Source organism: Pseudophryne corroboree, chromosome 3 (genome assembly GCF_028390025.1).
Source record: "Pseudophryne corroboree isolate aPseCor3 chromosome 3, aPseCor3.hap2, whole genome shotgun sequence".
NCBI lineage: Eukaryota > Metazoa > Chordata > Amphibia > Anura > Myobatrachidae > Pseudophryne > Pseudophryne corroboree.
In genome coordinates, this window is record NC_086446.1 from 494114719 (window position 1) to 494128825 (window position 14107).

The following is a 14107-nucleotide window of genomic DNA, read 5'->3' on the forward strand; positions in this document are numbered from 1 at the left end:
CGCTGACGTTCGTGCTGACGGCGCCTAGCAGGATGCGTGTTAGGCTGTCAGTGTGGGCGGCGCCCGTCTCCTGACCTGCTCTCTCATTACGCGCGGCTCCGTCTATTTCTGTTAGAGACATGGAGCAGCCGCAGGCCCGCAGGGAAAGCAATACACTGGGCCGGTGAGGTGACTGACGGCTGTGGCAGGCTAGACCCTCGCTGCGGCCGCCCCTGGTCTGGGCTTACTTATCAAAATATATATTTTTTTTTGTAAAATATATTTAATTGGAGCCTGCCGCCCTCCAGTGGCCAGCGCCCATAGGCAGCTGCCTAAAGCTGCCTAATGGTAGCGCCGGCCCTGGGTATCACTGGTAAAATGCAGTATTTTGGTGGGTATTTTGCACCCGTGGAAGAGGGGCTTTAGCTATGCTACCATGTCTCCTTAATTGCTTGTAAAACTGATGAGACCTCCCTGCTGTCCAGGTTGCTCTCTCTTGCACACAGATTTGGTGGACCACAGAGGTTGGTATCTCCTTTGCCCGGCTGGAGGAAGGCTATGAGAACGCCATGAAAGAGTATTACAAGAAGCAGGTCAGCCAGCTGAACACACTCATCACCATGCTGATTGGCCAGTTGTCTTCTGGGGACAGACAAAAAATTATGACTATCTGCACCATTGATGTACACGCCCGTGACGTGGTCTCTAAAATAATTGCACAAAAGGTCAGTCCACTAATGGATCTTTACCCCCTTTTTTCTCTAATATCTGCCTATAGTAGGTAATAATTGAGGGGGTATAAAATGTAGCCTGTCAGTGAATCCTTGAAAGAATACAATAAGATCAAGATATGATGAACAGTGAGATATGGGATGATCCATTGAATGAAAAACACACTTATGCAACCAGGGAATCATATGTTGTTTTACACAGTAAGGAGTTATGTGGTGAGGTCAGCCAGTGATGTCTTACAGAGAATATTGTGCCATCTACAGTTAATTGTCATTAACTTGCCTGACTGTCCTTGTTTTACAGGTTGACAATGCTCAGGCCTTTGTGTGGCTGTCACAGCTCAGGCACCGGTGGGACGATGACAAGAAGCATTGCTTTGCCAACATCTGTGATGCCCAGTTCCTTTATTCTTATGAATATCTTGGCAATACTCCCCGACTGGTTATCACTCCTCTGACAGATAGGTAGGGAGAAGAGTGATGTTGTGTTCTACTTACAAAGCATCAACAGATTATGCATCTCCCATGCGCCTTAATTGCAATTGCGACTCTGTAAGCATGTAATATGGATGCATACACAGTGTAATTTAGATGCATGTGCAGCAGAAACGCTTCACTGCATCCAACATCACCACTGCGTTCCGACTTAGCAACAGGCTTCATAAGTTTATGTATTGGAGGTGATTTATTATGCTCTTACAACTTTTCTTTGCAAATTTGAATTTACTAATGTGTTGCAGCCCAATGCTGCTCTTTTAGCTGTAATAGTGTGAAATATTGATGACAAACTGCAACTGAATAGCACAGTGGCTACATGAAGTGATAGAACACTTTCTCCTATTTACTGGGTAGTAGATCATAGATTCAGAAGCACAACTATAAAACGTGTATTCTTAATAAAAAAAAAAAATGTTTCACTTGAATATCCATTTATGTTCTGTATGTACTGTATGTGATTGAATAATGAAAACAATGTATTCATCCTGTACCTTGTACACCATAGATGTTATATTACGCTGACCCAATCCCTTCATCTAACCATGAGTGGAGCCCCCGCTGGACCAGCTGGTACTGGAAAGACTGAAACCACCAAGGATTTGGGCCGAGCTCTTGGTATCATGGTTTATGTCTTCAACTGCTCTGAGCAAATGGACTACAAGGCAAGGGGTCTAGGCACATTACCCTATGGATAATGAGAGGTGTCTCCTCTTCAGATCTCAAATAATACAATATTTCATTTTATTTTTCAGTCCTGTGGGAGCATCTACAAAGGTCTCTCTCAGACAGGAGCCTGGGGGTGCTTTGATGAATTCAATCGAATCTCTGTGGAGGTGTTATCTGTAGTTGCTGTACAGGTAAGGGAATTCTTTGACTGTGCATTGTGAGATACGTTATAGGAGGCAATGATGTCTAGGCCTCCCTAGTTATAATGTTAAGATAAATTTCCTCCTGTTTTTTGCAATCTTTTGTTTATTAATAAAAAAAAAAAAGAATGTATATAATGCACATTCAGAGGAAACATAGTAAAAATGTAAAAAGTGTACTGCATAAACATATACAGCTAGTCTATTTCCATATATCATTCAACTTTTACCGCAAGCTAAAGCTGTACACGTGCAATACAATATGGCCAACCTTTTCTTTCTGGAATGCCAAAAAAAAAATCCATATGGGTTAATTAGCCTAGTATCACCAAATGCACATCGTCCTGTGTATGTGGTGGAAATTTTGTATCAGCAACTGGGATTTGGGTGGTCATTCCGAGTTGATCGCTAGCTGCATTCATTCGCTGTGCAGCGATGAGGCAAAAAAAGGCACTTATGCGTATGCGGCGCAATGCGCACGCGCGACGTACTATTACAACAAACGATGTAGTTTCACACAGGGTCTAGCAAAGCTTTTCAGTCGCACTGCTGGCCACAGAATGATTGACATGAAATGGGCGTTTCTGGGTGTCAACTGACCATTTTCAGGAAGTGTTCGGAAAAACGCAGGTGTGCCAGGAAAAACGCAGGCGTGGCCGGGCGAACGCAGGGTGTGTTTGTGACGTCAAAACAGGAACTGAACAGTCTGAAGTGATCGTAAGCGCTGAGTAGGTATTGAGTAGGGAGGCCAATCCCGGGATCGGGATCGGCGGGATCCCGGGATTTGGGCCCAAAAATGCCGGGATTTGAATCTCGGGATTGGAGCCTCCAATCCGGGATTCACGGGATTAGAGTGCGCATGCGCAGTGTTTGCCGGACAGCGCTGAGCGCTATAGCTCAGCGCTGCCCAGCTGTCAGCGAGGTAGTTCCACACACACACTGACCGCGCTGGCTGCATTTCAAATGTAGCGCCGTCTGCCAGCCAATCAGAGCCGGCAGACCGGCAGCCAATCAGGGACGCGGCAGCGGCCACGGCTCCTGATTGGCTGTCGGACTGCCAGTTCTGACTGGCTGGCGGCCAGCGCTACATTTGAAATGCGGCCAGCGCGGTCAGTGTGTGTGTGTGTGTCCATGGCTGCTGCCCGCGGCCCGCCCAATTAGTAAGTACTATCGCTACCTACAGCCACACTCCCTCACTGCTCCAGACATCCTCCCTCTCTCTCTCTACTCCTGACATCCTCCCTGCTCGCTACACTCCCCTTCCTGCTCCTCACATGCTCCCTACACACCCACTGTCCCGCTGCTCCCTACACCCACCCTCCCTTCCTGCTCCTTACATTCTCCCTACACCCACCCTGCCTTGCTCCCTACATCCACCCTCGCTGCCTTCCACCCCTCGCTGCCCTCCACATATACTCTCTCTGCTCCCTACACTGATCCCTACTGCAATCCCGGGAATCCCGGGATTGAGCATTTTTCAATCCCGAATCCCGGGATTGAAAAATGCCCCGGGATTGGCCTCCCTAGTATTGAGCTACTCTAAAACTGCACAAAAAAACTTTGTAGCCACTCTGCGATCCTTTCGTTCGCACTTCTGCTAAGCTAAAATACACTCCCAGTGGGAGGCGACAGTGTTTGCACGGCTGCTAAAAACTGCTAGCGAGCGAACAACTCGGAATGACCACCTTAGTTGGAAGAGTATATTAATATTGTTTCTGCTGATTATAATCATAGGCAGCATGCCTATATTCTGTGTGTGATTGTGACTGTATTTGTATACAAAATGCAATGCTACAGTGTTTTAATGGAAAACACTAACGCAGCATTTTGGATGCAGATTCAGCTGCAATTCTGCACAGAATATAGGCATGTTGCATATCATTTCAATCAGCAGATTGTGCATCCTATTGCATTACATTGCGTCTTAAACACATTGTCGCGGTACAAACACAAAAAAGACAGTTGGTGCTACTGAGTACTGTCACTCTATGGCGAGACTTGAAGAGCTGTTTAACGTGACTGCAGCAAGGATGTAAGAGGACACATCTAATTCTGTACACGAATTGATCATAACTTTTCCTCTTTTTGTGAATACACCTGAAATTGCTTTCTGCTTAGATAGATAACGGGTATACTTGTCCACTTCTCCAATCTTTAGAAGGTTAGGTACATCTGCCCCTAAGTCCTGCTGTCAACATTCTCATTGATCGTATTAGCTACATCTTGTTCTTCTACAGTCACATAAAATTGAAGACATCCCAGATTAGCCGAGGATGAGCATTGAATAAAATAAGAAGCTTACACCATAGTACCCACCTTAAAATGTATATGCAATAGGAGTTGTATATTGTAATGGTACAGGTATGCAGTTTTAGTGTTTACAAATTAAAACAGTGATGAATGTGTGGCCAAATGTATGTGTTGATAAAGCTTCAGGCATTGGTAAGAATCTGAGAAACGTTCAGATTTGTGCATAATAAATATGCATGTTATTCACATGGATGGTAGTGTGCTAAGGGCACCATGCCCAAGAATACCCAATGTCAGGCTTAAAAAATTTTCTGTGCAAGCTGAGCGAGGAATAATGCTGACATGTTTCTGTGATAAATTAGCTTACATCAACTTCACTGGTGAGTGGCAGAACTGTAATCCTCTGACAGTTTATTGAAGACTATAGACTCTGCTATAATCATGCTGGAGGTCAGAGGCATTGTGGGAAATCCTCATTCTCCAAATGGCAACCTTTACAAATTTGAAACCTTTTAAGCAGAGCCTGTGGGGTCCCCAGGGAGATGCAGAAGCTAGTGTAAAGGTCATTGTTTCTTAAACTCTTTTCTTACCATCATGCTGACTGTCAGCCTCTTCACTGAACATTTTAACTCCTCTTTACTAACTAATGGGCTGTAAGATAAATGTTTTATTTTATTCTACAACTAAGCCTTTGGCTTTTTTCATGTAAAGTGTCTTTAAACCATAGTACAAATATAATTTGTACCCATCACACTCTCACACAAATGGAGGCTATTTTGTTGGCTATATAGTATGATATCTAGAAGTACAGACACCTCTGACAAAGTAAAATACTTGACTAAGTAGAATTTCTGCTAAGATGGAACATATTAATGTTGCGTGCACTGCACTTCTGGACCACAACATCATGGAGCTCAGAGACAGGAGCTTGGACCAAAGGCAAGGCCACGGTAATTTGTGGACAGTCTTTGCTGGAGAAAGTTGGCTGCTGGCCTCCCAGGGAGTTTAAATTTGTGTGCGATTGAGGTTAGTGGTGCCCCTCTGTGGAGGCACTCCTTGCAAGTGCCAGCCATTACTCATTGCCCAGGCTATACAAATAAATAATAAGATTTTAAACCTACCGGTAAATCTTTTTCTCGTAGTCCGTAGAGGATGCTGGGACTCCGTAAGGACCATGAGGATAGATGGGCTCCGCAGGAGACATGGGCACTTTAAGAAAGACTTTGACTCTGGGTGTGCACTGGCTCCTCCCTCTATGCCCCTCCTCCAGACCTCAGTTAGAGAAACTGTGCCCAGAGGAGACGGACAGTACAAGGAAAGGATTTTTGTAATCCGAGGGCAAGATTCATACCAGCCACACCAATCACACCGTATAACTTGTGATATACTACCCAGTTAACAGTATGAAACACAACATAGCATCAGTCCAAGACCGATGAAACTATAACATAACCCTTATGTAAGCAATACCAAATATACAAGTCTTGCAGAAGTAGTCCACACTTGGGACGGGCGCCCAGTATCCTCTACGGACTACGAGAAAAATATTTACCGGTAGGTTTAAAATCTTATTTTCTCTAACGTCCTAGAGGATTCTGGGACTCCGTAAGGACCATAGGGATTATACCAAAGCTCCCAAACGGGCGGGAGAGTGCGGATGACTCTGCAGCACCGATTGCGCAAACAGGAGGTCCTACTCAGCCAGGGTATCAAACTTATAGAACTTTGCAAAGGTGTTTGACCCCGCCCAAGTAGCAGCTCAGCACAGCTGTAGTGCCGAGACCCCTCGGGCAGCCGCCCAAGAAGAGCCCACCTTCCTAGTGGAATGGGCCTTAACCGATTTTGGTAACGGCAATCCTGCCGTAGAATGCACCTGCTGAATCGTGTTACAGATCCAGCGAGCAATAGTCTGCTTTGAAGCAGGGCCGCCAATTTGTTGGCTGCATACAGGACAAACAGTGCTTCTGTTTTTCTGATCCTAGCCGTTCTGGCCACGTAAATTTTCAAAGCCCTGACCACATCAAGGGACTCGAAATCCTCCAAGTCACGTGTAGCCACAGGCACGACAATAGGATGGTTCATATAAAAGGATGAGACCACCTTAGGCAGGAATTGAGGACGGGTCCGCAATTCCGCTCTATCCATATGGAAAACCAGATAGGAGCTTTTATGTGATAAAGCCGCCAATTCCGAAACTCGCCTAGCCGAAGCCAAGGCTAACAACATGACCACCTTCCAGGTGAGATATTTCCACTCCACTGTCTTAAGTGGTTCAAACCAATGTGACTTAAGGAAACTTAACACCACGTTAAGGTCCCAAGGTGCCACCGGAGGTACAAAAGGAGGCTGAATATGCAGTACTCCATTCACAAAAGTCTGTACTTCAGGTAATGAGGCCAATTTCTTTTTAAAGAAAATGGATAAGGCCGAAATCTGAACTTTTAATGGAGCCTAATTTTAGGCCCAAATTCACTCCAGTTTGTAGGAAGTGAAGAAAACGGCCCAGGTGGAATTCTTCCGTAGGAGCATTCCTGGCCTCACACCAAAAAACATATTTTCTCAATATTCGGTGATAATGTTTAGATGTCACGTCCTTCCTAGCCTTTATTAGCGTAGGAATGACCTCATCCAGAATACCTTTTTCTGCTAGGATCCGGCGTTCAACCGCCATGCCGTCAAACGCAGCCGCGGTAAGTTTTGGAACAGACAGGGACCTTGTTGTAACAAGTCCTGCCTTAGAGGAAGAGGCCACGGATCTTCTGTGAGCATTTCTTGCAGATCCGGATACCAGGTCCTTCGTGGCCAATCTGGAACAATGAAAATTGTTCTCACTCCTCTTTTTCTTATTATCCTCAACACCTTGGGTATGAGAGGAAGAGGAGGAAACACATATACCGACTGGAACACCCACGGTGTCACTAGGGCGTCCACAGCTACCGCCTGAGGGTCTCTTGACCTGGCGCAATACCTTTGTAGTTTTTTGTTGAGACGGGATGCCATCATGTCTATTTGGGGTAGTCCCCACCGACTTGCAATTTGCGCGAAGACTTCCTGACGAAGTCCCCACTCTCCCGGATGCAGATCGTGTCTGCTGAGGAAGTCTGCTTCCCAGTTGTCCACTCCCAGAATGAACACTGCTGACAAAGCGCTTACATGATTCTCCGCCCAGCGAAGAACTCTGGTGGCTTCCGCCATTGCCACTCTGCTCCTTGTGCCGCCTTGGCGGTTTACATGAGCTACTGCGGTGATGTTGTCTGACTGGATCAGAACTGGTCGATTGCGAAGTAAGATCTCCGCTTGACGTAGGGCGTTGTATATGGCCCTTAGTTCCAGGATGTTGATGTGAAGACAAGTCTCTTGACTTGACCAAAGTCCTTGGAAATTTCTTCCCTGTGTGACCGCTCCCCAACCTCGGAGGCTCGCGTCCGTGGTCACCAGGATCCAGTCCTGAATGCCGAACCTGCGGCCCTCTAGAAGGTTTAGCCACCACAGGAGAGATACTCTGGCCCTCGGGGACAGGGTGATCCACTGATGCAATTGCAGATACGACCCGGACCATTTGGCCAATAGGTCCCATTGGAAGGCCCTTGCATGGAATCTGCCATATGGAATGGCTTCGTATGTTGCCACCATCTTTCCCAGAACTTGAGTGCAATGATGTACTGACACTTGTTTTGGTTTCAACAAGTTCATGACTAGAGTCATGAGTTCCTGCGCTTTTTCCTTCGGAAGAAAAACCCTTTTCTAGTCTGTGTCCAGAATCATGCCCAAGAAGGGCAGACGAGTTGTAGGATTCAGCTGCGACTTTGTAATATCGAGAATCCAGCCGTGTCGCTGTAACACATTCAGTGAAAGTGATACGCTGCTCAGCAACTTCACCCGTGATCTCGCTTTTATGAGGAGATCGTCCAAGTACGGGATAATTGTGACACCCTGCTTGCGCAGGAGCACCATCATTTCCGCCATTACCTTGGTGAAAATTCTCGGGGCCGTGGAAAGCCCAAACGGCAACGTCTGAAATTGGTAATGACAATCCTGTACCGCCAATCTCAGGTACGCCTGATGAGGAGGATATATGGGGACATGCAGGTATGCATCCTTTATGTCCAGAGATACCAAAAAATCTCCCCCTTCTAGGCTGGCGATGACCGCCCTGAGTGATTCCATCTTGAACTTGAACCGTTTTAAGTAAAGGTCTGTGCGTTACCTCAGTGAAGATCAATGAATTCTTCTGCCGCCTCTGAAGATCTTTTCCTCTCATACTCACCCGGCTTCTATCTTCCGGCTCTGTGAGGAGGACGGCGGCGCGGCTCCGGGACGAACTCCAGGGTGAGACCTGTGTTCTGACTCCCTCTGGAGCTAATGGTGTCCAGTAGCCTAAGAAACAGAGCCCTGAAACTCAGAGAAGTGGGTCTGTTTCTCTCTCCTCAGTCCCTCGATGCAGGGAGTCTGTTGCCAGCAGGCTCCCTGAAAATAAAAAACCTAACAAAAATGCTTTATTACAGGAAACTCAGGAGAGCTCCTGAAATGCACCCAGCTCCTCTGGGCACAGTATCAAACTGAGGTCTGGAGGAGGGGCATAGAGGGAGGAGCCAGTGCACACCCAGAGTCAAAGTCTTTCTTAAAGTGCCCATGTCTCCTGCGGAGCCCATCTATCCCCATGGTCCTTACGGAGTCCCAGCATCCTCTAGGACGTTAGAGAAAATAATGATAATTCAGCATTCAGGCAATGGAGATGTCTGTAGAGATGAATAATGCCTGCCTATAGTCACAGCATTTACAACATTTGTGGTAAAGACAACTACTGTAGCCGAAAATCTGAAATGCTGCTTGTTTTGTTAACTTGCTTGTAGTATACCACTTGCATCCTTATTACCTGGTACCATTTTTAATATCAGGTTTCTGATGTTCAGTTTTGTAGCCTGAACTTGGGTCTACATGTCAAATTTACACCTATTGCTGTACTAGACAAATGATAGCTAAAATCTGATTGGATACTATAGGCAACGTCTCCTCTTTTCTTTTTAAAGGGTTTCTTAAAACTCACCCTATGGCTGAACAACAGGTTATTTTACTATTTTATATTGGGATGTGCTTATCTGTCTTTTTATTGGGGTGGTCTTCAGTTTGCCGGCTGTCGGGATCCCGGCGCACAGTATACCAGCGCCGGAATCCCGACAGCCGGCATGCCGACACTTTTTCTCCCTCTTGGAGGTCCATGACCCCTCTGGAGGGAGAATAAATAGCGTAGCGCGCCACCGTGCCCGCAAGGGGCTCATTTGCGCTCGCCACATTGTCGGTATGCCGGCGGCCGGGCTCCCAGCGGCGGTATGCTGGTCGCCGGGAACCCGGCCGCCGGCATACCATACGACACCCTTTTTATTGACCACCTTTGTTCCTTCTGTTTGGTTACTACTTTGACCACTTGTTAATTACTTAACTGTTTCTGACCATCCTTATCTGCTTGTGTATTCAATCATTGGTTTGCATCCTGATCTCTGGCATCCACCATTAGATTCCACTATCCAAGTGAGCCAGCATCTTCAACTGCCTGGAACAAAGTACTGCATGCCCACACCTACAGTCTCCTTCATTACTCTCAGGCGTCTATTTACTAAGCCTTGGAACTGGAGATAAAGTACCAGTCAATCGGCTCCTAACTGCTATGCCACAGGCTGTGTTTGAAAAATGACAGGAGCCGATTGGCTGGTACTTTATCTCCAGCGACTTTATCTCCATCCAGGGCTTAGTAAATAGACCCCTCAGTCTCTGGAAGTGCATTTGCAAGTGCATAGGTTGTACATTTCTGAAGTTGGTCTTTGCATTTTTGAAGGTGGTAAAGGATTACTTGCTTTCTGAAGGCATATCACGTGTTTACCACCCAGTTATGTTTCTTGTTTCTTGACCAAACTATGTACCTTATTCAGGTTTGTTGGCAAACCAAAAAAGTTAGCAATTTGGCAAAATCATGTTGCACTGCAGGTGGGGCAGATGTAACATGTGCAGAGAGATTTAGGGGTAAATTTACTAAAGCTTCTAAAACAAATAATTTGTGATATTACCCATAGCAACCAATCAGATGCTGTCTATTATTTCTCTTTTGCCTTTTAGGAAATGATAGACAGCATCTGATTGGTTGCTATGGGCAACATCACCAATTCTCTGTTTTAGAAGCTTTAGTAAATTTACCCCATATATTTGGGTGGGGTATGTTCAAACTGGAATCTAAATTGCAGTGTAGAAATTAAGCAGCCAGTATTTACTATGCACAGAAACAATATAACTCACCCAAATCGAACTCTCTCTGCACATGTTACATCTGCATCACCTGCAGTGCACATGGTTTTACCCAGTTGCTAACTTTTTGGGTTTGCTAACAAACCCGAATAAACCCCTATATACTTAGAAAACCCCACACAAAGTTTATTGATGTTAATAATCCTTTACTATTTTAATGGATAATAAACTATAACCATTAAATCTGGTAAATTAATGCAAGCAAATGAAAATGTTCTTATGTAAATATCACGTATTGTATTTATCTTGAATTGTGTAATAGTATATATCAGTTGAACACATTTGTGGTAAATATATGGCCTAAAACAGAGTTGTCCTTTAATCACTATCACCATTAGGTGAAAAGTATACAAGATGCCATCAGAGACAAGAAAAAGAGATTTAACTTTCTGGGAGAAGAGATTAATCTAATTTCATCAGTCGGTATCTTCATTACAATGAATCCGGGGTACGCTGGCCGTACGGAGCTACCAGAAAATCTTAAGGCACTGTTTAGGTAAGGCTAAGCTTGTATGGGAATATTAGCCTTGATAATAGCCTAGATAATAGCCTTATTAATAGTGCTGTCAGTAAACCTAGCGACTTTTTAATACATATAAATCACTTCTTGTCCCTCCCTCATCCAACCCACCAGCCACTATCAGTGCGCAAGATCTTGCTTCCTATTTCAAGGACAAGATTAATAAAATCCGAAATGAAATGGTATGCTCTTCCACAGCCAGTGACCTGCTCAATTCCCTTCCTGAATCCTCTAACACCTTCTCTTCATTTGATCCTACAAATGAAGATGAAGTATCTGCACTCTTCTCATCTGCCTACTCTACTACCTCTTCCCTTGGCTCTATACCCTCACAAGTAAAGCTCTGTCTGCTGTGCTCATCCCAACCTTAACTAAAATCTGTAATCTCTCTCTGTCTACTGGTATCTTTCCTTCTCTGTACAAGCATGCAGTGATTACTCCCATTGTGAAAAAAACAAAACTCTGACCCTAACTCTCTCTCAAACTACCATCCCATCTCTCAGCTCCCATGCCCCTTCTTCAAGCTACTTGAGAGACTTGCCTACACTCGCCTCACACACCTTCTTAATTTACACAGCTTACTGGACTCACTTCAGTCAGGATTCCATGCCCAACATTCCACAGAGACAGCACTGACTAAAGTAGTGAATGATTTGGTCACTGCTAAATCTAAAGGCCATTGCTCACTACTCATTCTCCTTGATCTCTCTGCTGCTTTTGACACTGTTGACCACTCTCTTCTCATACAAACACTACAATCCCTAGGTATTCAGGACACAGCCCTTTCTTGGTTCTCATCCTACTTATCTAATCGCTCCTTCAGTGTTCATTTCTCTGATTCCACCTCCTCTTCTCTACCTCTCTCAGTTGGAGTACCGCAAGGCTCAGTCCTAGGTCCTCTGCTTTTCTCTATCTATACCACATCTCTTGGCAAACTAATCAACTCTTTTGGATTTCAGTACCATCTGTATGCAGATGATACTCAAATCTACCTTCCCAGAGTGGTCACCATCTCTATTGGGCCGTGTCACTGAATGCCTTTCTGCCATTTCATCTTGGATGACATCTCGCCACCTCAAACTTAATATTTCCAAAACAGAATTAATTATTTTTCCACCGGCCAGTAGTAGTTACCAACCTGATATCTCTATCACGGTTGATAACTCAGCAATCATCCCTACCCCACAAACTCGCTGCCTAGGTGTCATTCTTGACTCTGAACTGTTCTTTGTTCCCCACATTCAAGATCATGTTACATACACCTAAGAAACATATCCAAAATACAACCATATCTTACACAAGACACAGCAAAATCTCTAAGCCATGCTCTCATTATCTCACGCATTGATTATTGTAATAGTTTCTTGACTGGTCTTCCTAAACATAGGGGGTCATTCCGAGTTGATCGCTAGCTGCTTTCGGTCGCTGCGCAACGATCAGGCAAAAAAACGGCACTTCTGCACATGCGTATGCGGCGCAATGCGCACGCGCACTCGCATCGTACTATTACAACGAACAATGTAGTTTCACACAAGGTCTTGCGAAGCTTTTCAGTCGCACTGCTGGGCGCAGAGTGATTGACAGGAAGAGGGCGTTTCTGGGTGTCAACTGACCGTTTTCAGGGAGTGTTTGAAAAAACGCAGGCGTGCCAGGAAAAACGCAGGCGTGGCTGGGCGAACGCAGGGCGTGTTTGTGACGTCAAAACAGGAACTGAATAGTCTGAAGTGATTGCAAGCGCTGAGTAGTTCTGAAGCTACTCTGAAACTGCACAAAATGATTTTGTAGCCGCTCTGCGATCCTTTCGTTCGCACTTCTGCTAAGCTAAAATACACTCCCAGTGGGAGGCGGCATAGCATTTGCACGGCTGCTAAAAACTGCTAGCGAGCTAACAACTCGGAATGACCCCCATAGGCTCTCACCACTACAATCCATTTTGAATGCAGCTGCGAGGCTAATCTAACTCGCTAGACGTTCATCATCTGCAGATCCATTCTGTCATTGGTTACCGGTATTCTACCGGATTAAATATAAAATACTTTTACTTACATACAGGGCTATTAACCAAACTACACCAACATCCATCTCTTCACTCATCTCAAAATATCTCCCTACCTGATCTTTCCGCTCTGCACAAGATCTGTGTCTCTCATCCACAAGCATTACTTGTTCACACTCAAAATTACAGGACTTTATCCGGGCATCACCCACTCTGTGGAACGCCCTTGCATGCACAATAAGACTTACCTCTAGTCTCGAAGCTTTTAAACATTCTCTGAAAATTCACCTCTTCAGACAAGCCTATCAAATTCCAGACCCATCCACATAACCTTCAGTGCTTCCCTACCTTATTACATCATCTCTGTACAGTACACATAACATTACATATCTTATCTTACTTTACTCTCACACCCTCCTGACCCTTGGCCAACATTGTTGGGTGATCATATCATACAACCCATTAAAAACCTAGCAATCTGGTGGACCATTATGCAATAGGTAGCATTTATCTTTTTTGTATCTATGCCTATTTCCCTATAGATGGTAAGCTTGCGAGCAGGGCCTTCCTACCGCTATGTCTGTCTGTTTTTACCCAGTTTTGTTCTATTAATGATGTTCTAATTGTAAAGTGCAGTGGAATATGCTGTGCTATATAAGAAACTGTTAATAAACAAACAAACAAATAAATAAATAAATAAATATATAAAAGCTGCCATATGTATGTGTACCAAACTAAAATAAAGAATGGACTAATACGAATGAATCGTGACCAGACTTTTGTGGTCCAAACGTCCTCTTGCCACAAGGAAAACTTTTTAGTTAAGAATATAAAAATACAAGAGGAAGTTAAAATAGTGTATTATTTTTAAAATAAGTACATTGTTATTAGAGAGTACCGTGTGTGCCCACCTTTAGACTTCATCATGTGGTGAGTTTTCAGCAGTATATTAAGCTACAGTCAACTTTTA

The 14107-nt window shown here is 44.7% G+C and overlaps 1 protein-coding gene across 5 annotated transcripts in view; it reads left to right on the plus strand.

Moving 5' to 3' along the window:
* The window catches only part of DNAH9 (dynein axonemal heavy chain 9), a 1014643-nt gene that overhangs the window by 434264 nt on the left and 566272 nt on the right, over nucleotides 1–14107 (plus strand). For all 5 annotated transcript variants that reach the window (XM_063960955.1, XM_063960958.1, XM_063960957.1 and 2 more), the window contains exons 26-30: nucleotides 465–704; nucleotides 1015–1175; nucleotides 1714–1870; nucleotides 1961–2065; nucleotides 10960–11117. In XM_063960955.1, coding sequence (XP_063817025.1) covers nucleotides 465–704; nucleotides 1015–1175; nucleotides 1714–1870; nucleotides 1961–2065; nucleotides 10960–11117 — 821 coding nt within the window. The remainder of the gene's footprint in view (nucleotides 1–464; nucleotides 705–1014; nucleotides 1176–1713; nucleotides 1871–1960; nucleotides 2066–10959; nucleotides 11118–14107) is intronic.